The sequence below is a fragment of the Cibotium barometz genome, chromosome 44 (assembly GCF_041138505.1).
Source record: "Cibotium barometz isolate CiBa-2024 chromosome 44, ASM4113850v1, whole genome shotgun sequence".
In the NCBI taxonomy this organism is placed as follows: domain Eukaryota; kingdom Viridiplantae; phylum Streptophyta; class Polypodiopsida; order Cyatheales; family Cibotiaceae; genus Cibotium; species Cibotium barometz.
Genome location: NC_141089.1, coordinates 44,869,733 through 44,894,954, shown reverse-complemented (window position 1 = coordinate 44,894,954; position 25,222 = coordinate 44,869,733). Strand labels below are relative to the sequence as shown.

General features: G+C 42.6%; 2 protein-coding genes across 4 annotated transcripts in view; both read left to right on the top strand.

The window, feature by feature from the left end:
• The first annotated feature begins 7,199 nt into the window (after window positions 1–7,199).
• Window positions 7,200–9,217, top strand: LOC147613337 (uncharacterized). Its single transcript, XM_086782089.1, has 6 exons — window positions 7,200–7,509; window positions 7,949–8,019; window positions 8,115–8,170; window positions 8,284–8,348; window positions 8,824–9,018; window positions 9,106–9,217. The coding sequence occupies exons 1-5, from the start codon at window positions 7,335–7,337 to the stop codon at window positions 9,015–9,017; spliced, it is 561 nt and encodes a 186-aa protein (XP_086638215.1). The 5' UTR covers window positions 7,200–7,334; the 3' UTR covers window position 9,018; window positions 9,106–9,217.
• LOC147613336 (protein TPX2-like) overlaps window positions 9,111–25,222 on the top strand; it is an 87,081-nt gene continuing 70,969 nt past the window's right edge. For 2 of the 3 annotated variants that reach the window (XM_086782086.1, XM_086782087.1), the window contains exons 1-6: window positions 9,111–9,217; window positions 11,169–11,234; window positions 11,333–11,401; window positions 11,494–11,568; window positions 11,667–11,786; window positions 12,236–12,402. In XM_086782086.1, coding sequence (XP_086638212.1) covers window positions 9,179–9,217; window positions 11,169–11,234; window positions 11,333–11,401; window positions 11,494–11,568; window positions 11,667–11,786; window positions 12,236–12,402 — 536 coding nt within the window. In that variant the 5' untranslated portion in view covers window positions 9,111–9,178. The remainder of the gene's footprint in view (window positions 9,218–11,168; window positions 11,235–11,332; window positions 11,402–11,493; window positions 11,569–11,666; window positions 11,787–12,235; window positions 12,403–25,222) is intronic. The other variant, XM_086782088.1, reaches the window with a different exon arrangement.

Genomic DNA, 25,222 nt, shown 5'->3' with positions numbered 1-25,222 from the left:
AAACCAACACTTGCTACTATCCATGCTTACATTGATGTACGCTATAAAATGAAGGTACCATGTATTGGGTTATTTGAGCAAACAATATACAATGGAAATAACTTGTGGGAGTAAAGGGTACATGCCTAGAATTGATACATTTATGTTGTTTAATGTGGGAGGAAAGGGTACGTGTCTAGAATTGATACATTTATATTGTTCAATGTGGGAGTAAAGGGTACATGTCTAGAATTGATACATTTATATTGTTCAATGTGGGAGTAAAGGTACATGTCTAGAATTGATACATTTATATTGTTCAATGTGTGTGTTTGCAAAATGTGGGAGTAAAGGGTGCATGTTTAGAACTGATACATTTATATTGTTCAATGTGTATGTGTTCAAAATGCATATGTGGTTTTACATGTGCACAATTTTGGGATCGATATGTCATCAATTATTAAGACATGGTATACTGAGCACGTGATATCCAATTAGTATGTGCAGGCTGATTGATCCAATGATACATGTGTCAATTAAATGGAATTAGTATGTGTAAGATTCCTCCCCAGCCTCTCAAAATGTCCAGCATCTTTCCCTGTAATCAATCCCCTCTTCAGAAATATAAAAGATCTTATTTCTAACTGTTTTAACCTAGAGAGAGAAAATATTCTAGAGAGAGAATATTCAGATTTTTAATATTTTTAGATAGAAAATTATCTCATCTTATTAAAATAAGTTCCCCTGAAACAGAAATTCAAAAAGAACTTCCAATGCGCAATTGGAATTAAATGGAAATGGGTATAAAGGACCTTAGCCTAAGGGTCTAGATTTTCAGAAATTTTTGGATTATGGTCCAATTAAGGTTCCTTTGGGCCAATAAGATCAATCCATGTGTGGGGGGGAGATAAATCCAATTTTGATAAAGAAAATACCCAAAAATGAGTAAATGCTCACATAAGATGAAGAGTTGACTATGTACAAGGTTTATTAGTAAGAAACTATGAGCAATATTGAAAATATGAGATATTTTGGGTATAAGGATTCCATTTTGACACCTATGTAAGGAAGGAAGTCCCTTCAATGCTCACATAAGATGAAGAGTTGAAAATGTACAAGGTTTATTAGTAAGAAACTATGAGTAATATCAAAATATGAGATATTTTGGGTATAATGATTCCATTTTTGACACATCTGTAAGGAAAAGGAGGGCCTTCAATGAGGCGCCTAATTCACATGCTTGAATGAGTTTTAAACTAAAAAATAATGTGATATTTTTATCTCTCCTCTTTTTTGAACCAAACCAAATCAAAATGGAACCAAACCGAATCAAAAAGTAACCAAACTAGGTCCAAATCTAGTCCAAATTCAACCAAACTGAATTTGAAAAATTCTAGAATTCAGTTAGCTTTGGTTAGAGCTTCCCTCTCCTATAAATAGAATATGAGTCCTTTGAAAAAAATAGAAGAATTTTACTATACTAGAGTTATGCTGAAATAATGCTAATTTCTACTATTCTCTAAAATTCTCTCCAAATTGAAGAAATTGGAGCTTCCCTCTTTCTTCAATCCCCATTGGTGGCTCCATCAACATACTTAACCAATTGATTGGTTGGGGGCCTCTACCGTGAACAAAGAATCAAGCAATTTGTAAGGTAAATGGTAAATTTTGATCTTTTCTATAATTTCTCAATGCTTCTCTCTTCTCAACCCCTCTCAAGCTTGAGAAGCTTAATTGGAATGGTCTATGCTATTGAAGTTGTTAATTGATGAATGGTAGTAAAGAGTTACATAATTTGATGAATGCTATTGAAGTTAATTGATTAATGATAGTAAAGAATTACATAAATTTCCATTTATGCTTAATTCTAATGGTTTTTATGTAATTTCTCTCTCTCACTCAAGAAATGGTCATACTCATGACCCATTCTCAATCCAAATGAAGATTTTCACAAAGCTTTTCCTTAATCTAAGATTAATCTATGCTTGAGGCCAAATTAATGGCTTTTTTCTATGCTTTTAGTTTATGTATTTCATGAATATTGATGATTCAATCCATTATTGGGTTAATGATCCAATTAGGGATCATTCTAATCATTCCCTTAATGATAAGCTTTATCCTTCAAAATAAATTGAGATTTATCAGTCATAGTAGCGGAGCTATGGCAAAATTTTTATAAAAATTACACATAAAATAATTTCATTCAAAGCATGAAAAGAGAACTTCCTACTATATTCTAGGAATTATCATCTAGATTATTTGAAAGAATTTTATTGTAATCATGGAGAAATTGATTTTTATGTTATGCATAATTGTTGATTATTTTATTATAAAAGTGTTACTTTTATCATATTTGGATTTCATGCATAGAGGTATGCATAAAAGATTATTATTTTAATATAAAAGTGTTTCTTTTATCATATTTGGATTTCATGCATAGAGGTATGCATAAAAGATTATTATTTTAATATAAAAGTGTTTCTTTTATCATATTTGGATTTCATGCATAGAGGTATGCATAAACGATTATTATTTTAATATAAAAGTGTTCTTTTATCATATTTGGATTTCATGCATAGAGGTATGCATAAAAGATTATTATTTTAATATAAAAGTGTTTCTTTTATCATAATTGGATTTCACGCATAGAGGTATGCATAAAAGTTGATTATTTTATTATAAAAGTGTTTCTTTTATCATAATTGGATTTCACGCATAGAGGTATGCATAGAAGTTGATTATTTTATTATAAAAGTGTTACTTTTATCATATTTGAATTTCACGCATAGAGGTATGCATAGAAGTTGATTATTTTATTATAAAAGTGTGACTTTTATCATAATTGAATTTCATGCATAAAGGTATGCATAAAAGTTGATTATTTTATTATAAAAGTGTGACTTTTATCATATTTGAATTTCATGCATAGAGGTATGCATAAAAGTTGATTATTTTATTGTAAAAGTGTTACTTTTATCATATTGGATTTCATGCATAGAGGTATGCATAAAAGATATTCTTTTTATACTAAAAGTGTGATTTTTCATCATAAATGGATTTTATGCATAACTTAGATGCATAAGAGAAATTCTTTTATCTAAAAAGTGTAATTTCTACCAAATTGAATTTATGCATAAGAAGATGCATAAAAATTTGATTTTTAATTCAAAGTGTCATTCTCATCTAAATTGAATTGATGCATAGGAAGATGCATAAAAGAATAGAATTTCAATTCAAAAGTGTTATTCTCATCCAAATTGAATTTATGCATAGGAAGATGCATAAAAGATGGATTTTTAATTCAAAAGTGTCAATTCTCATCTAAATTGAGTTTATGCATAGGAAGTTGCATAAAAGATTGAATTTTAATTCAAAAGTGTCATTTTCATTTAAAATAAATTTATGCATAGGAAGATGCATAAAAGATTGATTTTTAATTCGAAAGTGTTAGTCTCCTTAAATGGAATTTATGCATAAATAAATGTGTAGAGAAATCTTATATCAGATATAAGAATTCTCTTGTATTCTATAAAAAGATATGAAATGTGATAAGATGTGATAAGAGGTGTATGAGATGTGATAATACGTGATAAGATGCGTATGGGAAGTGATAGGATGTGATAAGAGGTGTATGAGATGTGATAAGATGTGATAAGATGCGTATGGGAAGTGATAGGATGTGATAAGAGGTGTATGAGATGTGATAAGATGTATATGGAATGTGTTAGGGCGAGAATGGATGTAATATGGATGTATGAATGTAGATATGGATGTGAATGTGAATGTGGATGTGTGTGTATGGATGTGTGGATGTGGATGTGGATGTATGAATGTGAATGTGGATGTGTGGATGTGGAAGTGGAAGTATGGATGTATGAATGTGAATGTGGATGTATGCATGTAGATGCGTATGTATGAATGTGGAAATGGATGTATGAATGTGAATGATGTGAAAATGGAAGTGTGGATGTATGAATGTGGATGTGGATGTATGCATGTAGATGCGTATGTATGAATGTGGAAATGGATGTATGAATGTGAATGATGTGGAAATGAAAGTGTGGATGTATGAATGTGGATGTGGATGTATGCATGTAGATGTGTATGTATGAATATGAATGAAGATATGGATGCGGATGTATGGATGTGGATGTATGAATGAGGATGTGAAAATGGATGTATACATGTGAATGTGGATGTATGAATGTGAATCTGGATGTGTGGATGTGGAAATGGAAGTATGGATGTATGAATGTGGATGTGGATGTATGCATGTAGATGCGTATGTATGAATGTGAAATCGGATGTATGATGTGGACGTACGAACATGGATATGTATGTAGAATAATGAATGTGAATGTGTATGTGAAATAATGTGTAGTCTATATGAGTGAATGGATGAGAATGAGTACACATTGAATGGAATGTGGAATAAGTAATGTGGTCCAAGAGTGGATAATGTGGAAAGACAAGAGTTCGTTATAGAAACTGTATTTTGTGACTGTTTGTAAATGACTGTTTTATGTCAAGAATGTTGGGGAAGCATTTTGACCGTCTTGAGGATTAAGGTCATGAAGACCGAACTGATAAAGTTGCAACTGCTGACGGAGAGTCAAATGAGGACATCTCGCGTAGCAAGGTCGATCGAGGTCTTGACCAGCCTCGGTTCGATTTAAATGGTGAGCTTCCGGTACGGTGGATGAGGGACCAAGGAAGCGGCCTATGAGTGAAGCGCTGGGTCACCTGCGGCCGCGGGTGCTGACCATACGATGCTCGAGCTCTGGGGATCGCCGAAGATACCGCCACATGCGTCGTGAAAGATATTGGAACAAGGAATAAGAGTTGTTTTCTGAAACCGGGCATGGATCTGGTTGATTGACCTTGCTGGTCCTCAACGGATGAGTCCATGGCTCTTTTATATGGATATGTGGGTTGATCTTGCTGATCTTCCACGGAGATTCCATTCTGTTATATGAATATATTGCCGGTTACTATGAGCTAGGAACTATGGAAAAGGCCCCTGAGTGAACAAGTGGTGAGCGTTCTGGTTGCCAATGATGCCATAAGTATACCGATGAATGGATGACTGGAAATAAGGATTCAACCAGAGACTATGAGGATTGTCATCAGTGACATAATGGTTTCATTAAAGGATTGTTTTAAAGTTAGCTGATGCTAAGAAAAAGGCAATTTCATATTGGGTGTGTAAGTGGTGTGACTAGTTTTATGTTTGCATGAACTTCCGGCTAGCGGGCCTTGGAACTCTTTTTCTTGGTACCTGGGATAAAACCTAACCAAATTCTTAATTGGATCCCATCACTACAGTGGTTGGGGGGCGGTTGGCTAACCCATGGGACTGGATGGGGTTAGGCTGGACTGATGGATCCATAAATCGAGACTCAATTTCTGTTATTACGATAGATAAAGTAAATCTCGGATAGTAATTGTTCTATGGATACGAATCAACGGCTATGCCTCTTGATGGGGAAAAAAGCATTGATCCCAATGATCCAAGTGCAAGTTTCTTCCTTGATCTGACCCAGTATCTTTATAGTTGCGATCGAATCAGCTTGATCAGTAATGGTCTTAACTACGTTAGAGTAAAAAGTTATCCTGGTGGAATCGCCCGTGCTTTCCAGATAAGGGAAGTTTTTCCAGGGTTTGGTTTTGGAAGAACCGACGGATTAGTCTCTTGTCCGGATATCCGTGGGCGAGGCCTCGAGTGTGGGACCCTGCCCTGTGCAAGAAGTGCTACTTCCGCTGCTAGTACCCCGAATCCATTGTGCGGTGGGGACAGGGATCTCACAGTATGTGTGTTAATAAAATGAAATTAATACGTGACCCAAAATAAGTACACCATTTTATCATTACATGGCATATGGATTAAATGACATGCATTTTATAATGAATACACATTCACAACTGGTACATGTTTTGTCTGGAGATGTCTTTTGGGTTGATACATGTTTTGGGTTGGTGAGTGTGTACATAATGGACATGTATCAAGTTGTAATACAATCACTTAAGCTTCCTAGGTCCTTAATGATTTAGTCAGCCTTTGATGCATGGTAAATAAGATTTAAACCATGGTAAAAATTAAGCAACACAATCCACGCGTGGTAAAATTTGATGCATGGTAAACTTTTAAACCATGTTAAAAATTAAGCAACACAATCCACACGTGGATTAAGACTAATTCATACATGGATTAATACTAATTCACATGGAGATTAAGATCTTTTTAATCTGCATGTGGAATAGGAACCCTTGATCCATGTGTGGATTAACATCATTCATCCACGTGTTGATTAAGAAATTATAAATATGGTGCACCTCCTCCGTTCATCTTGATCACATTGCCTTCTTGCAACTTCAATTTGCGCTTTAATGCACTTGCCTTGTGTCCATTGCCTTATGTCTAGGAGTGATGCTACTAAGCTTGCTATCAATTCCTTCAATTGAAGCACTTCTCTTCATAGCCACACGACAGCCATGTCTGACAACTCCTTGTCCCTCTTACTACCTCGAATATATAAGGCTTAAGACTCTTAGCCTTAAAAGCTATAAAGGTTTAATTTTTTAATATATAAGGCTTAAGACTCTTAGCCTTAAAAGCTATAAAGGTTTAATTTTTTAATATAAAAAAACACATTTGTTATGCCTTCTTTCTCTACCATGGGCTAAAAAAAACACATACGTTACACCTTCTTTCTCTACCACGGGCTAAAAAAAACACATTCGTTAAACCTTCTTTCTCTAGCAAAAATGGGTAAGGCAAGGAAGCAGCGAGGGTTGTGTGATGGCCTAGGTAGGTAGGCCAAGACCATTTGCTTTCTACTGCTTCAAAGCTTTTACTAACTGCTTCAAAGTGTCATTGCTTTCTATGCATGACTTGCTCTGATGGCACTTCCAACTCTTTGCCTGTACCACTCGCCTCTCTCTACGCTACTCGATGCCTTCTCTGCTTTTTCTTGCTATGTCATGACACTTCACAAAAGTCTAAGTTGTTAGAGCTACTTGGGGAACCCAAAGGGTGGACGTCCGGGTTGTTAGAGCTACTTGGGGAACCCAAAGGGTGGACGTCCGGGTTACAAAAAGGGCGAGCATACGTGGACGCGAGTGGGACCCACCCATCAATGGACCGTTGAGAAAAGGCCAAGGCTTTCAGTGGGGGACCGGGGGTTTCAAAGAGCCCCTCTCTCTCTCTAGGATCGTTTTCCGTCTCGAGTTTCAAACACAACAATTGAGCAAAGTTCTCGAGCTCTCTGTCGTGAACTCTGGAAAGCAAAGCCCTAAGTCCTTGATGCTCGCCATCGCCATCGCCACATCCGTCTGCGCAACGCACGATAGGTAGCATGAGCTCCATGACTGCCGCAGGCTCAGGTCACACCGGCCCTGTTTTCTTCCAATTCGACCCTGACTTCGAGTTCTCGGCCCCCCATTTCTACGATTTCACCGCTCCTGAAACAGTCTCACAGGTCGCAGAGGCCGAGCGCTGGTTCGAGACCTCCGCCAGCCATGGCGCTTCCCGTAAGTGTTCATTTTTCTGTTTATTTTAACAATCATTGCCTGTAGATATCGTAATTGGGAAAGACCCTAAAACATGTGACGAAATAGACCTGGAGTGCTGCTTGACCTAGAGCGTTAAAAACTTAACAGAAACATCAAGCTACTGGAAAGAATTCTGGAAATCAAGCAGTTCTTGACTTAAAGCTGTGCGCAGACAGTAAGATCAAAACCTTTCTAGGAATTCTGCAGTGCTTGACCTAAGGTTGAGCAGATAGTTAGATAGACACCTTTCAGAAATCCTGCTTTGTTTGACCTAAAGCTGCCACAAATAGATTGAGGATCTTGGCTGTACCATGAAGACACATGCAAATAAGACATGGATTTTTCATTGTTGCAAGGTTTATGTGCTCTTTGAAGTTTGAACTGTATGTGTGACAAGCATCTTCTGTCTGACTGGCAGCGTTTTCCATCCGATCAAGAGACTTAAATCTCTCACCCAATGGTGATGATGATGAATACGTTGGCGAGCAGGTATTGCAAAAATTGTATGACAACATAATGGTTGTAGACTTCAACATTTTGTCTAGGCAGTGATGTTTCTGAGCTGGAAGTTTGCTCCTGCACAGATGGACACCTCCAGTTCACCCAGGGATGGTGATCGAAACCTGTTAACATTTCCAGTGTAAGCTAGAAGCCTTCCGGCTGTGCACGTTGAAATGTAATTAATTGTGCAATCTTTTATGTTGTCATGCACATCAGGCTTGCCATGCTATAAGCTTCCCAATATTTTTACAGTGGCTTCAGTGGCTCCGGACTAGGAGTAGCAAATTATTGTGATGACAATGAAGGCATGACACTAGGTGAGAACAGCATTTTTGCAGTCTCACTTGGTGTGTTTTTCCATTGTAAGGCAGTATGATAAGATGATTTAAGAAAGTTGTAAAAAAATGTCTCAAGGCCTCAACCAGACAATGCAGCCAACTTGAGTCATTGAAGCACACACACAGAAAACTCCTTTTGCAGGTTTTGTGCCTCCAATTCAATGAACATTTTTTTCAACCTTTTCGATTATGTGTACACCTAGAAACCAATTCAGAATTTCCTGAATAACTTCAACAAAAATGTGTCCTGGCCACCTTGATTACTATGTTGTGGTATGATTCGATTTCCTTTCTTGCATCAAGCTGTTCTTCTACTCTCGATGATTACACTGTAATCTTCCCCTTTGGGTCTCATTAAACATTGGCCTTTCTAGAGGTCTTACAGTCCAACTCCATTTCCTCCTTTAGGCCTTGGAACTGTTTCGTTTAAGGCTTTGGTAGCTGTATTTTGCAGTGAGTGAATCTGGAGACCTCGTGGACTTGGACATTTGTACTCCAGCAAAGCAATGCACAGCCAGGGGGGTCTCAGGCAGCCAAAAAACCTGCAGTGTTTTTGCCTTCCGGCTAAACGGGCCCATGCAGAGATGTCTAAAAAGATACCGCAGACAGACAAGCCAGTGGCCAAATTTTCAAAAATTTATTTTATAAGGTTGCTGTTTCATTACACACAAGGGTTTTTATGGAGATTATTGTTGATTGGGAAAATCTGCTTAATATTGGGGTATTCATTGTTCAGGCGAATTCAAAATCTGGCTGTGAAGAAGGAGGTTAGTCATGTAGAAAAAAGTTGTAGACATGAGGTTCCAGCGATGAAAAAGCAAAAGCTCGAGGGTGGGCGCCTCAGACAGGTGAGGGTTGGAACTTTTAAATAGTGAAGGAACAAAATGTAATGAGGTAGAAAATATAAGGCCAATATTTTCCAAAAGGTCAGTGTGGCAACTGATCTTAATTCGAAGTTATGTGGCAAGGGTCTTCATGTACACAACTATTATGCATCTATGAGAGAATGACTAAGTCCGCTTTCATGTTGAAGCATATTTAGCAAAAGCACTGTCCACACTTGTGTGGGCTATGTAAAGGGCTGCCTTGACATTTAACAAGGTCACGATAGATATCAGAAAGAACAAAATAGTACCATAAAAATGGAAGCTCCTTGAATATGGCCAAGCTCCTTGAATATTTCAAAAGATAAATGCATGTACATACAACAGAGGGAGGGGCTGGGGGGAGGTGGGGGGAGAGAGAGTGTGGAAAGCTCAGTGGACTTTTTGCTGGAAGTGTAAAGGCAACCAACTAATGTCCTTAAACCATAACGTTCCTCAAAGAAGCTCGTTGGACTATAGGCTGGAAGCGTGAACTTTGAAGGCAACTGTCCATTGTACTTAATACTACATTGTACCTTAAATCCATCTAGGAAAATTTAACCATATTTCTTTAAACTCTAAGAACAGTGGGGATCAATCATTTTTTCCGTTATCTATCATGCATCCCAACATTCCTGTGTTAATCTTCATATCAGTTTAAGACTGAGTTTTTTGAACTCTTCCTTTTTGCACTTCTTGAGGCCGAGTGAGAGAGGGAGAGGCAAAGATTGGTTGGACTATCGGCCATAACTTCAGGAAATGAACACAGAAATGACATTTTTTTAGAAGGCCGAAATGAGATAACACCATGTCAGCAAGAAAGGAGAAGAGCAGAGAGAGGGGGAAAGAAGGGATCTGAGAGGAAATCATAAAGGAAAGAAGGTGAACGAAAAAAATATTTAAAAATGATTTTTTTCTTCAAAAAAGAGACTTATATTAAGTAATATAAAATCATGCAAAGGGAGATCGGAACCAATTGGGGGCACTATGCTGCCATAAAAGCCCTGTAGGAGTGGAGGAGAAGAAAATACCATGGTTCCACTCTCTCATAAATCTGATGTGCTTTGTTTGTGCAGCTCTAGAAGATCCCTGTATATGGGCACAAGTGGCCAAAAGAGTATGTGACCAATGTCACATCATGCACTGCAAATACACTGGGTGTCATATACATGAATACCCTTGAAGGCCTCTGACCATCTGGTCTTCCAGATATGCCACACCATGATACTAGCAAAATCTCCTGGTGGTGTCAATACTCAATGGAGGTGAACTGAGGGATATCTTGAAGCAAACATCTATGAGCTATGCCCCCTACAAACAAGTGAAATAGGGTTTCGTCAGGCTGCTCACTGTGGATCCAGCTCCTGGTAGGCACATTGGTGATGGCTGAATTGCTAGGGAATGGCGGTGCTGCAAATCCGCTAGGCTGCGCTGCGCATATGCAAGGCGAGGTGAGCCAAGATGTAGGAAGAGCGTGAAATTGAACTGCAAAGTAAGGGCCAGGGTAAATGTGGTGCAAGGCTTGGACATGTTCATCTCCACGAACACAGACCCGCAAGCTTTGACATGTTCATCTCCACGAGCTGGTGGTTCCTTTGATAGGGCAGCTTTGACTTTGAGGTCCTGGCTAGATGTCCTTTTGTGTACCTGAAACTGGTCTTGCACTCTATGCATGGCTTGTAAATTCTTTTACGTCTATCAAATTTCAGCAATTAAAAGTGGATCGGTTGCCGTATTCGCTCAGACAGTCATTTTTGGACATGGTGATGCCATATAACACATGACCTGAAATTGGGGGCACAGATCCATGACCTGAAATTGAGGGGAAATGTCTGCCTATCTTTAAGTAGATGGTTTTTAATTTTATGTACCCTTTAAGGCTTCACATACTGGTACTATGACCAGGGCTGAAAGATTTTACTCATTTATGGATCAGATATTTTGGAGCCGTGGTGACTTGGGAATATTCAGGAACACTAAACGGCAAGTGACCATGCCAATGGTATGTGCAGCATACTAGCATACAAGCATCACATTTTTTTTGATAGAACGCTTTGTGGATTTGAAAAGCGCACTCAACTTCTCGAGTTGTCTAAACAGGAATTTCACTTTGCAACTGAAGAGCGCATCCATAGCCAACATCAAATTCCACTGGATTTATTTAGCAAGGTGCTCTACTTTTCCGGCTATTGATTAATGGACTCCAGTTTGTGCTTGTGTTTGTATATTGAACGGGGTTGGTTTTTCCTTGAAATGGCTAGCTATCTCTCAACTCCCAGCAGGAGAATCAGCCTCCAAAGCATACAAAGCTGGAGCCTTTTCATCTCGTAACTGAGGTATTTTCCACCCTGTTGGGATGTGTAAATTTGTAAGCTATTTTCAAATTCATGCAAATATTTTGAAAGATCAATCAAAACTGGGGCTGTTATTTTAGGATCGGGGACAGAAAAAGGAGCAGCGTATGCTCACCGAGATAAGAGAGAATGAACTAAGAGAACGAGAGCAGAGGATTCCAAAAGCCAACCCACTGCCATGTACCACAGATTACCCTGAGGTGAGATTTCTGATGAAGTCGACTAATTACATGCAGCATAGTGTGCAAAATGTGTACAAATACCATATGGAACTTCAGTGTTTTGCTAAGTTCTTCTTTAAAGTATCCCCCCCACAAGTAGTGCAGTAAATTTGTGTATATGCCTCCTCTGAGCCAAGCTTAAAAAAATGAACTTTAGAACTGGACTGAGATCAGGCTGTGTGCATCACAGCGTTTTTAAAGCATATGCAAATGCTAGTTCTTCTCTTGCAGGGTTTCTCCAAGAGCAGGAAGAAATACTCTAGAGTCAAGATTGAAAGAAAGAACAGTTTTTTAACTTATCCTAGAAAATGTTGGTCTTATTTGTGTGTGTGTGTGTGTGTGAGAGAGAGAGAGAGAGAGAGAGAGAGAGAGAGAGAGAGGGGGGGGCGGGGTGGAGGAAGGAGGCTCACACATTTGTTGTGTCATAGGTACCTCTGAAGCCTGACCCTAAAGGGTGCACAAGACCTCAACCTTTTTGTTTGGAAAGTGTCATCCGGCACCAGGAAGAGCTGCTTAGGGTGGCAGAAGAAAAACGCCGTCTTGAGCAACAAGAAGCTGAGCGCAGAAAGTTTCATGCACAACCTATATCATGCATGTATGATTCACATCTCTCTCTCTCTCTCTCTCTCTCTCTCTCTCTCTCTCTCTCTCTCGGAGGCACGCGTGCATGCACACGCAAGTACACGTGTATGCACAACTTTATCTCGTGCTAAACCAACAAAATTTGAAAAAGACACACATGTTTTTGTGTTTAAGTAAACCTATAAGGGAATTTAAGAAAGAAAGGATTGGGGACATGGGGAGGTCCCAAGTTCAAATTCTTGCATTGCATGCACAACTTTATCTCATGTATTTTGTTAAACCTACACAATTTGAAAAAGACACTTATACAATTGTTTTCATGTGTTTAAGTAAACCTATAAGGGAGTCACAAGTTGTTATCATTCGAGCAGGAATACCACTCTCTCTAGATGGGTCGGGTACCAAGTTGTGACTGAAGGATCTACTCAAAGAAATAAAAAAGAAAGAGTTGAGAACAACAAACACAAACTTGTTAGAAAGTCTGATAAACTATTTTATGACTTCACCTTTTGATCCTGTAGTGTTTAGCATAATTAATCTTCTTTGGCATCTTCATTTAGGGTGTTTAATCAATTCGTCTACAATACTAGAACTCGCACAGCAAAACTTTGCTTCCCTTTGAGTTCAACAATGAGCCAAACTATGAGAACATATTTGCATTCCAATGGGGGTGTTTAAATACAATTTCAAGGACCCCTTGACACCCACGATCCCAAGTCCATGCGAGATAACTATACAAGCCCTTAACCCTTTAAGCTCCCACACTATGGGAAAACTACCCTTTTAGAGTTCCCCTGAGTACTAAACATTCGTTGTCTTGATGAAATACCATGCAAACAAGTACCTAACTGATCCATTTGTGTGTAGCCCAACCAATACAACCACATCCCAATCACACATGCGTAAGAAAGCACTAAAATGCACCAAGGTCATGTCATGCAGTTCATGCCTTCACACCTCGTCTCCTATCCTAATGCACCAAGGGTGTGTCGCACCCCCTGCGAATCCTTGGCTCCTAAAACAAACTTACACCATATGCATTGATTTTCGAGGGTCAAGGCCCAACCATACAAGCCACCAATGCATCCTACACACGTACAAGAAGTGATATAGCTATGCACATGTGAACATGCCCAAGAGGTAAAGGCTTTTTCACCGAGGTTGTGAACTTGACTTGACTAATTGGCAATAATCTCCTTGTCTTTGGTATCCATTGTGGTAGACAATGGGCTCCTACTAGTAGCTTCTTGATCCATCTTGAAGGTGGACAAGGTCTTGGCTTCCACTTTGCTCGTCTTTGTGATTTCTTCCTTTTACTATGATAGAGTGTAAAACATGTCTCCTACGGTTAGAAACATGGTCATTGGTTAGGCAATGGAGAAAGAGAACTAGCAGTAACAATCACATTGTGAGGACTATGAATCAAATGACAAATCAAATGTGCATCAAATTGAGGGAAAAACCTAGCAAACGATTCTTGAGGTAGTTCTTCCTATTGCATACTAGAAATGAGTGAAACCCCTGTGGTACCTGTGATGCCTATGATGAGGATTGAAGCCTTAAGATTCTTACGTACGTTCGTGGTGGGACGGTGTCTGCGTTGCCTTCGGAGGTTTTGTAGTGACAGTTTTTGATGGAGAAGAGGGTGTACATCTGGCGATTGCTCCAATCCATGCTAGGTTCGAACTTCGTACCGACGAAACCACCTCATGCATGTGAGGATGTGACTATGAATTCTATGAATTCACGCATAAAAGCCTCCTTTTGCTTTTGACGTAATTGTTTGTGGCAAAACTGGCTATGGGAGTGTCATATGGAGTCAACTCTAAGTGAGTCTGCTAGGCAACTCTCTCGGAGCTAACAACCTCTTTACTATGACCTATTTGTCTTTGATGAGACCATGACACTTGAGCTCAAGTGTCTCCTTATATTAGGCTGGGTCACTAGTGGAGTTCCTCTCCTCTGTATTAGTAGGCGAAATTGGGAACGTTCCCCTTCTAGACGATGATACCCATAAATGGGATTGGGTGGGGAGACTAAGCTGGAGGATCCTAAACAACCACTAAAGCCGTATAGACAGATGTACTCATGGGAGTATCTGACCTCTTTCTTTCCACATACCAAAGCAAGGGCCGCATAGCTCTCGCACCCCTGTATTTAGCTGTTGGAAATTTTGGCTTGAATGCCTTTTTTTGCCGAAGGAACACCGCAACCTGGAGGATCTTTGTGGCCCCTCCTTTCCTCATAAATCTCTTTTATGAATATAGAGAATGGGCGCTTTCCTTTTTATTAAATAGATATCTATGTTGAAGTTGGACCCTGTAGCCTATTTTTAGAGCTCCTCCGTGAAGTATACACTTAGGGCACTCATGCTTGGGATGTTTGTAACCTGCAGGGGAATTACGCGTAGATGAAAGGATCCTGTCACACAAAGTCTCACACCACCTTCTGTATCTTGAGTTTTGTGAGTCTTTAGCAGTCCACTTTATCACTTTAAACTTTAAGAGATAGAGAGAGAGAGAGAGAGATTTGTACACCATATGGGGTCCCAATTATCCATTGAAGGGCCCCCTCCTATTGCTAGGAGTATTGGCTTTATTTCTTTGAAGATAATGATTGTAGGAGTGACTTTGAAACTGTAGATGAGCCAAATGCAAGACCTTTAGAAGACCAAGAGTGATTGCACACTACTGTAGAAGCACCAATGATGACCAATCTCGATGCGTTTTCCTTCACCCGGGAGGATGGAGAAGAAACGATGAGATGCTATATATGCAGGTTGAGATGTGCTACGTTTTCTGCAGGAGAGGTGCAGAGAGGGAGATGTGCTTCAGCTTGGAGATGATCGCTTGATGATCTGAATACTGAATGCTTGATTGATTATGATGCTTGATGCTTGAATGAATGAATGCAACGCTAGGTATTTATATGCATGCGAAGGGCTGGTCGGTTTGCTCAAGAGCAACTCAGTCAGCTCTTGAGCAACGCTAGGTATTTATATGCATGCGAAGGGCTGGTCGGTTTGCTCAAGAGCAACTCAGTCAGCTCTTATCATACACGACTTCATAAAATATGATTTATATGTCGATTATATTACTTTGATGCTGCCAACTAACTAGACTATAAGGTTGCCGACTAGACTATATGCTTATGCAAAGGGTTAAATGCTTATGCAATGTTTTAATGCTATGGCTGAAGTTCACATGCAATGCAATAAATGCTTCGAATGTCCTAGTTATTTTGTCCCTAGAGGACCCATGGAGGCATGACAGGCATGAGAGCTCTAGGATTCTAGACAGCTTCATTCAGGACCCCGAGATCTATAGCTGGATCGAGTATATATGGGCGGGACTGGACTTTTCCTCAGGCTTTGCAACAGTGTGCACTTTGGATGATGGCTTGGGGGAGATCGGTTTTTTCTTACAGGAGGGATTTCGGGAGGAGAGGAGGGTGGAGTACAGATACCACGCCAGGGCTTCATTCTGGACTCAAGCCGGTGACAGAGTTACTGGAGATTTCTTTGAGATAGCTGGCCCCTACAGGAGGAGAGACAATATTGACAGTATTCGTAGGCTGCACGGCCAGGATGGAGCTATTGTTTCTGATCCCCCACATGTGAGAGCCATCGCCTTGGATTTCTTCCGATCTCTTCTCACTGGTGCTCCATTATCCCCCCAAGTGATGGATGCACGCGAGAGAGTCTGGAGGCACACGAGAGAGGTGGTTCCCCCCTCCCTTCGATCTTTCTTATTGACCCCTTTCACTTCAGAGGAGCTGGTGGAGGCGGTGATGGCATTACCTAGGGGCAAATGCCCGGGGGCAGATGGGCTTCCTGTCTCTTTATTTCTTTGCCATTGGAACCTCATGGAAGGTGGCCTCCACGTTGCCTTCAATGAGATTATGCTCACAGGTGCCATGCCAAAGAGGCTCATAGAGGGCTTGATACATTTGATTCCCAAGGAGGGTGGTGATAGATTGGAGATCCGGCAATGGAGACCCATCACCCTTCTAGGGACGGCCTATAAGATTTTGGCCAAGGCCATTAACAGGCAACTTCAATGAGATTATGCTCAGAGGTGCTATGCCAGAGAGGTTCATAGAGGGCTTGATACATTTGATTCCCAAGGAGGGTGGTGATAGATTGGAGATCCAGCGATGGAGACCCATACCCTTCTAGGGACGGCCTATAAGATTTTGGCCAAGGCCATTAGCAGGCAACTTCAGCCTTCTCTCCCAAATTTGATCCATGACACTTAGACTGGTTTTGTTCAAGATCGGAGCATTCTGGACAACATCTTTACCTTTTGGGAGGCAACAGCTTCGGCTAGGATGTGGTAGCAAGACCTCATTGTGCTACTCCTAGACTTTGAGAAAGCTTATGACATGGTGGATTGGAGCTTTCTGGAGGGCACAATGAGCCGGGATGGGATTCCCCATGGAGTGGATTCGTGGAGTCTCAGAACTTTATTCAGCATCACACAGCAAGGTTCTCATTCAGGGAGCCCGAGGTGACAGATTCCCCCTTTCCCGCTCGGTTCGATAGGGCTGTCCTCTGGCACCGTACCTCTTCCCATTTGTCGCCGAGGCCATGAGTAGTTTTCTCTCCGCCCGGGAGACCAGACTTTAGGGATTGCACCTTTCCCTCCGCACGCAAGAGGAGCTGTTGGACTCAGAGTTTGCAGATGACAGATGACAGAGCAGCCTACCTTGTAGGAGATGTTGGGAATCTCCATAGGTTTGCGGAGGCGATCAAGATTTTCTGCTGTGCATCAGGAGCGCAGATCCACTGGCACAAGTCATGTGGTTTTTGGGTAGGGTTGACGCACTTGCGGCAACCAGTTGAGGCTTTCCAGTGGATCCTGAGGGGCACTCCAGTCCGCTACCTCGGTTGCGGACTCCAAGTCATGTAGTTTTTGGGTAGGGTTGACGCACTTGCGGCGACCAGTTGAGGCTTTCCAGTGGATCCTGAGGGGCACTCCAGTCCGCTACCTCGGTTGCCAGGTTGGCATTGATCTCTCTCCCGAGCAGCAGCTCTCTCCACTTCTTCTGAGTATTCGGAAGAAGCTTTTATACTGGAGCTTGGCGAAGCTCTTCTTAGTAGGCAAAGTGGTGATGGCGAACTAGGTACTGCTTCTTGGGCATGTATTGGCTAGGTACAGTGTTTGATCTGGAACTTCTTGTGGGTCGGAAGTGATGGGAGGCCAGCCAGGGCCAAGGTGGCATGCAGCGTGATCATTTAGCCTCTGACAATCAACTTGCCGTACCCTGCTGGGCAAGTTGATTGTCAGAGGACTCCTACCCGGTGGTGAACCTTGGAAGTTGGAAGGATTTCCCCTTGGCCCGGATTTCAGCTCACACTCTGAGCCTTGGGGGCCCATGGCCGCAGAGTACTAGATGGATCTTCACAAAGATGCGAGCCCGTGGTTTTAGCCTAGCTTTTGAGGATAGATTCGCAACCAGTCTACTTCGTGCTTGGGATCATCTCAGGCTAGCCCTTGGACAGATTATTCTAGTGGCCTCAGAGGAGCAACTTCGACAGCCTTTGGTCTGGAACCCCTTGATCCGTTTACCCACCAGTGGCCACATGCTAGGGGCCCGACCGCATAGATCCTGGGGCGCCTTGAGCATGGGACCAGCTAGGTCTCTCGGAGATTGGATTGCACACAGGCAATTACCTCAGGAGGAGCAGGAGAGAGGCCTGACAGGGATCCGGGGTAGAGACATACTCAGCATTGACATTGACTCAGCTATTCCTTAGGAGTGGCCGACTCCTATTCCAGACCGGACTCCCCCGGTGTGGCTAGGCGTGTTTACCAGACACAATATCCTCGTGGTGGTCCATGGAGCAGATGAAGACAGTGATCTGCTCACTTTTTCTATTGGATCCCATGGTAGACTTGAGAGATGAGAACACCCCTTGGAGGATTTCAGAGGTTGCACCTTGTAGAGGGTGAGGGTGATTGGTTTTCGGGCACGAGAATGGCACATAGATCCAGCATCGGCCAAGGTGGCAAAGGAGAGACTATGGCGGGTATGGTGGCTATGGATTTGGGAGTGCCGACCTCTCACGCGGCTGCACTGGGACCCAAGAGGAGACTCTCGATGCCCCCTTCTTTGCATATAGTATATACAACACGGCTTGGACGCAGGATCCAAATGCCTAAGATAGATGGAACACTGGCAGCATAGCACACAAGAGTTTGGCGGTCGGTACTTGGCTGGCAGTTGGAGGTTGGTCAACATCTTGCCCAAGGTGTGGCCACCCCCAGGAGTCTCAGCGACATTGCCTTTGGGATTGCCCGAAGGCTTAGCAGATTTGGCAGATTTCTCCGCATCTTCGCTATGGACAGGGCATCAACTTGGATCATCACTTGGGGTACTGTCGCTTGGGCCACTAAGGCGAGAGTGGTTAGGACTTATGAGGAGGATGGGGGAGGACTAGCCCTTTAGGTCTCCCACCATCGTATTGCAACAATACTAGTCACAGCCCCACCGACAGGTGACTGGCGACCAGGCTCATGCCAGAGATGGGAGATTTGCAGTAGCATAGCAGCTTGTCACATCTGGCGTGTTGGATGCAACGAGGCCATCAAGGGTACCCACACTCCGCTGGCTGAGACCTTCAGGAGCATATTGCTTGATATCATTCACACCCTCCGCGGTCAATGGGGAAAGCTGCAGGGAGGTTTTGACTGCATGCAGAAGCAGCGGGAAGCCCTCTTGAGACTTTGGAGGCTTGGCCCTTTCCTCATAGATAGAGGTGGTGACCCCATTTGGCATTACAGACCACTTATGTGGTTCCCCCCCCCCCCCCCCCCTCTCTCTCCCTGTATGAGATAGCCTTCTCCTGAGAGAGCGGCCACCAGCCGGAGGAGAAGCATCTCTTTCCCTTTGATCATTTGTTTCCTGCCCTTCGTGGTTGTACTTAGCCCTTTGTGGTTATTCTTTCTTTAACTAATTTGAAAGATCTTTTTCTCGGAAAAATAAATAAAAATAAATGCTTCGAATGCAAACTCTAAGGCTCTGACTGACTTCTATATGCATGAATGATTCTCTTCAAGTGGGTTAATGGATTGGACTGACGGATTGATTGAACTACGTAGCTCGTGCCTGACATGTATTGGATAGGGGCCACAACATACGACAAAATCATATCCTGAAGGGTCCTACTAATGTACAATGATGCACTGATGATGAGCCATCTTGTCACCATGCACTACAGTGTAGAGTGCATGTGACATTCCCTCCTGCTTAGCTTGGCAGTAGGTTCATGGCTTCCACGTATAGTCCGCCAACAACTGGGGGTACTCGTGAAAGAACTCCTCGTCTAGCCAAACTGCTTCGTGGGTACCTTTATCTCAGAACTTCGTGTAGAACTGACGAAATCTTTGACTGGAATCGAACATTTTTTCAGGAAAAAACTTTAGAGGATAAATATGAGACATTGATAGCCTTGGAAGCATATATTTATGCAACATTAAATATCTAACTAGAGGTTGAGTGTAGATTTTAAGACCCAAAGCACCTTCTCAAGCCTATAATCATAACTTTGTAATTTATGGATACTGTCTCTTTGACATATTGGAGAGAGAGAGAGAGAGAGAGAGAGAGAGAGAGAGAGACTAATTGGTTTTTGACTAATGTTGACTTAGACAATTTTTGTTTTAGATGGCATCAATAGATGAAAACCTACAAAGATGTAGATGCAATTACAAATGTAGACACTCACGTTTTGGTTACCAAGATGTTAGTAGAAGGACATTCTAAGCACATTATCGCCAAGACTTTTCTGGAAATAGGCACTCAAGAGCTAGTCTAGATTTGAATGAAGAAGGATCTGCTGAAGCTCAATGACTTCTGCTTCCTCAACCACGTTTGGCTATTGTTCAACTGAAACATCAAAAACTTTTGGACCCGGAAAGAAATGTTTGCCCAACATGGAAAACATAATGCATCGCCCAACTGTTAGGCAACTTTAACTTCATGGAAATTTCTTGACCATTCTTGGCATTCCTTTGATTTCTCATCTCCAAGCCCGACGAGCTATCCACAAGGGAGTGGAAAGAGTATCGATTTATGTTCGTGCTCAGACAGCTTCGACCTCATCGATAGCAGCTGTCTGGGCAAACATTTCTTCCTGTATTTTTGCACCTTGCGCTGTTCTCTGCATCTTTGAAAGACAACTCTGAGATATACCAGGTGCATGGCCTCACTCAAGTATATTGTAAAATCATCAACGAATATGGCTAAAATCTGATGCAAGAAGTCAGCAAATATTTCCATCATACATCTTTGAAAAGTTGCTGGGGCGTTGCACAGACCAAAAGGCATTACAATATACATGAATGCTCCCCATTCAGTGATAAAAGTAGTCTTCTCTCTATCTTCAGGAGCAATCTTTAGTTGATTGTAGCCACTGTAGCCATCCATAAAACTGTACATTTCATACCCAGCTACTTGATCCAGCATTATATCAGTAAAGGGCAGTGGAAATGGGTCTTTGATAGTTTGGGCATTGAGTTTCCTGTAATCAACACATGCCCGTAACTTCCCATTTTTCTTAGGCACAACCACTATAGGAAAGAGCCAGTCACTGCTCTCTACCTCAGCAATGAACCCTGCCTTGAGCAAATTGTCAATTTCTTCCTTAACCTTTTCTGCATAGTTTGGATTCATTTTGTACCTTTGCAACCTCACTGGTCTGGCATCAGGTTTAAGAGGAATTTTGTGCTGACATACTTTTGGATCCACCCCTTTTAAGTCTTTCTGATCCCAAGCAAAAACATCCTTATATTCCTGGAACAGGGCTTTGACTTTCTCCTTGAATGGTTGATCCAGATACTCGTTGAATTTTACTGGTTTCGGGTCTTGACTGGTGCCCAAGTTCCATTCCTCTATTTCTTGATCATCAAGTAGTACCCAGATTTGCTCAGCTTTATCCTGACTTAAGGCTGCTACTGCTTCTGCTGCTTCACTACTGGTTGCTGGTGAACTACTGCTCTGGCCTTGTGAACCAGTAGAAGTCCCAGTTGGTGTATGACCATTTGTACTTGCAGTATTCTCTACTGGTACATCCCTACCAGTGAGACATACTGGTCGCTCTCCCACATTATCTTCCTGGAACATCTCAGGGAAGAGTTTGGACTGTTCCTCTGTCTTTTCAATGTCAGCTAATACTGCATTGAGATAAATCTCCCCAACTGGAAAGATATTCATTGAAGCTAACATTGTTTCAATCTCTCGTGTGGTTTGTTTTTGGTAGATGATTTCTAGTTTCACTCCTTCATTCAATGGCTTGCTACCATTTGTTGATATTTCAATTTTCCTTCCTTTATGCTCAACAGTGATGATACCCTTTCGATAGTCATGTATGACACCTCCAGCTTTCAAAAAGGGCCGCCCTAGGAGCATGGAGTAGGAGTCTCTTGCTCTTCTTCTCTTCCCTGCTGGAAGGTAGAGGCTGGTCTCAGCACCTTTGTTTCTGCTGCTTATCTCCTTCCCTTGATAATTTGGAGATTGCTTCAGATTTTCCTTACTGCCCTTCCTTACCTTCTCCTGCCAGTATGTTTTACTAGTACTCTTCTTCTTACTAGGTAGAACTGGTGTAGCCTTCATGGGCTCCACGTTGGCAGTTCCACACTTCCCACCAGGGCCATATATATATATATATATATATTATATTCCACTCTTTCTCTCACTCTTTGTCACACACACACTATCTCACTCTTTGTCACACACTGGGTAGAACTGGTGTAGCCTTCATGGGCTCCACTTTGGCAGTTCCACAGTTCCCACCAGTGCCTTATATATATATATATTATATTCCACTCTCTCTCTCACTCTTTGTCACACACACACTATCTCTCGTACACACACACAGGCATGCACTCTCTCTTCTCACACCCCCCCTCTCTCTCTCTCCCTCACACACACACAATCTCCCACACACACACACACACACACACACACACACACACTCTCTCTCTCTCTCTCTCTCTCTCTCTCTCTCTCTCCTGCCTCCGCCTTCGCTGCTTGTCTACCTGCGCCCCCCCCCCCCCCTCCCGCTGCCTGCCTTCGCCCCCCCCCTCGCTGCCTGTCTACCTGCCCCCCCCCCCCCCCCCCCCCTTTCCCGCTGCCTGCCTGCCTCCGCCTCCCTTTTCCTACTTTTCCCACCCACCCTTCCTCAGGCCCCCAAGGCAGCAACATACATGACTTGAAACCCCCCCCTCCCTGTTGCTGTTGTTTCGCGCTGATGTCATGGATTAATTTTCAGTCCATTGGCTGTGGGAAGTTTTGCAAAAAGTCACGGCCAAGACCGTGTTAAAAGAGGAGCTCGTGAAGGTGGAGGACAAGCTCGGCACAATTAACAAAGAAAACAAGAAGATGGTCGACTCTTCCGTTACCGCAATCATAAACCGCCTCTCCAAACTCGAGAAGGGATTTGACAAAATCCAAGAGCTCGAAGAGAGATCTTCCAAGCAAGAGGCTGAGATTTCAGCCTTAAAGAAGGAACTAGTGGAGGCCAAATTGCATGCTAAAAGTCAAGCGGATGAAATCTCAGCCCTCAAAAAGGAGTTGGAAGCCACTTCAAAAAGCAAGCTTGAGAATGGAAAATTTCAGCCCTCCTTTATTGAGGAACAAATGAGGATCATTCGAGAGGAAGAGGAGCAACACAAAGAGAAGACATCTTCATGGGTGGAGGTGATCACAAAGACACAAAAGAAGATGGACGAGGCGGAGAAATGGATCGAGGTCGCCAAGAAAGGGAAAGGTAAAGAATCGCCACCCATCCCCACTCCCACCATCATCAACATGACCCTTGAAGAGGAGCAAAGGAGGAAGACCCGAGCCTTACATGTACGAGTGTCCGGTCTAAACGACCGTGATGATGCGGAAGGGGAAACCAAGGAGCTCTTCTCTATGATGGGCATTGAAGCCACGCACACAAAGGCATGGAGAGTGGGAAAGAAGAGAGAAGGTAGTGGCGAATCTTCTAAGGAGAGAGCACTTATCATTCGTTTCCCCTCCATGGAAGTGAAGAAGGACTTCTTGAAGAGACGTCCTACACTCAAGAAGACGGGAATATTTCTTGGAGATGACCTCACACTCTCGCAACTTGCCCACATGAAAGAAGTTATGCCCGAGATAAGGGCAGCCCGAGAGAAAGGGAAAGTGGCCTTCTATAGAGATGGTAGAGTGGTGATTATGGAGAGGCGCTCTTCATGACGGCGCGAGACCTATGGGACTACACTCAAAGTTGCTACTTGGAATTGTAATGGCTCTCTACGCCTTGATGTAGGGGCTTTTGAGGATAGTTTCACTGGGAGGGACATCATCTTCTACTGTGAGACGCATTAGGCTCCTGGACAGTCCATGCCACATGTTAGTGGATACCGATGGGAGACAACTTGTAGAGAGGAGACTCGTTCAGAGCATAGAGGACGGGGATCAGGAGGAGTGGCAGTATTGTTTAGAGAGGAGCTAGAGCCACTAATACATATAGTCCGCAGAGATGAGCAGGCTAGGTACATGTGGGTTAGACTGAGGGCAGAGACGGGCAGATATCTCTACATTGCTATATGCTATTTTGCTCCTAGTACATCAGTGTATGCATCACCTAGCGGGCATTCTCCCTTTTCTATTTTGGATGATGACATTTGGGAGTTCTCCAGGGATGGTGACATCATTCTCCTGGGGGACTTCAATGCCAGGACCGCCCATAACCAGACAGTATTTTATGATATCTCAGAGGAGATGTTGAGGGAGCTTGATGTCAGGGATATGGGCCTATCTAGACTCTCACAGGATGAGCAACATACAGTGTATGGGCGGTATTTGATAGACATGGGGACTGCACATGGATTGGCCATCCTGAATGGCCTACAGAGATTCCCGACATCGGGCGGTTTCACTAGCTTTCCACATCGGCATGGTGCTAGTACAGTGGACTATGTTATGGCTCAGCCCAGTCTCATTCCCTCTTTTCAGGATTTTATGGTAGGCACTAGGCCGGTTGGAATAGCAGTGGATCATGCTATCTTGTCCTTCACTCTCACATTTCAGTTTTGCACCGCTCCATTGGGACAGGTCTCCACACACTTGTTATACCTTTACGAGGGAGACTGACACCGTGTGCACGGATGAGATATACAGAAGCTTATGTGCCGAGGAGCCGGGACGGCCATTAGATGAGCTCACTGAGATATTGATAGAGACGCTTCATGCTGCAGCATCAGAGGCATATCCCCATAGTCAGCCCACACGGAGACGATCTGGGAACATGCCCCAGAACAGTTGGTATGATGAGGAGTGCAGAGAGATGAGGATCAGATTACAGAGAGAGGTGCTCATGGGTGTTACCACTCACAGACAGTCACGGATTACCTTCCGGCACCTAGTGCGACGGAAGAAGAGGGCTTATCTTGCTCAGTTAGAGAGGGATTTGTATCAGTTATTTATGAGTCAGGACTCAGGCGAGGCATGGAGACTATTCCATGAGCATTCACCATCACCAGCCATTACCTCCATAGAGATTTGGGGTGAGTATGCAGCATCCTTGTACACAGCACCAGGACAGCTGCCCTTGCCAGACCCATCGGAGCCATGTCCAGAGACATGTGCTTTCTAAACTGCTGAGATGAGGACTGGGAGAGCATATGATCATGATGGTTTGGTAGCAGAGCACTTTATTCATGCCAGAGATATTCTTGCAGAGCTTATTGCTATGATGTTTAACCGAGCCATGTATGAGGGTTTTCCTGAGACTTGGAATATGTCCACGATTGTGCCTATCTTCAAGTCAAGGGATCCCATGCTTCTTGGGAATTATCGTA

What these genes read in the sequence shown, in the direction of transcription:
- LOC147613337 (XM_086782089.1), top strand. Translation starts at nt 7,335, where the DNA reads ATGAGCTCCATGACTGCCGCAGGCTCAGGTCACACCGGCCCTGTTTTC. An exon ending in CGCCAGCCATGGCGCTTCCC is followed by an intron (nt 7,510 to 7,948) that starts GTAAGTGTTCAT and finishes TCTGACTGGCAG; the next exon opens with CGTTTTCCATCCGATCAAGA. An exon ending in CAATGAAGGCATGACACTAG is followed by an intron (nt 8,349 to 8,823) that starts GTGAGAACAGCA and finishes TGTATTTTGCAG; the next exon opens with TGAGTGAATCTGGAGACCTC.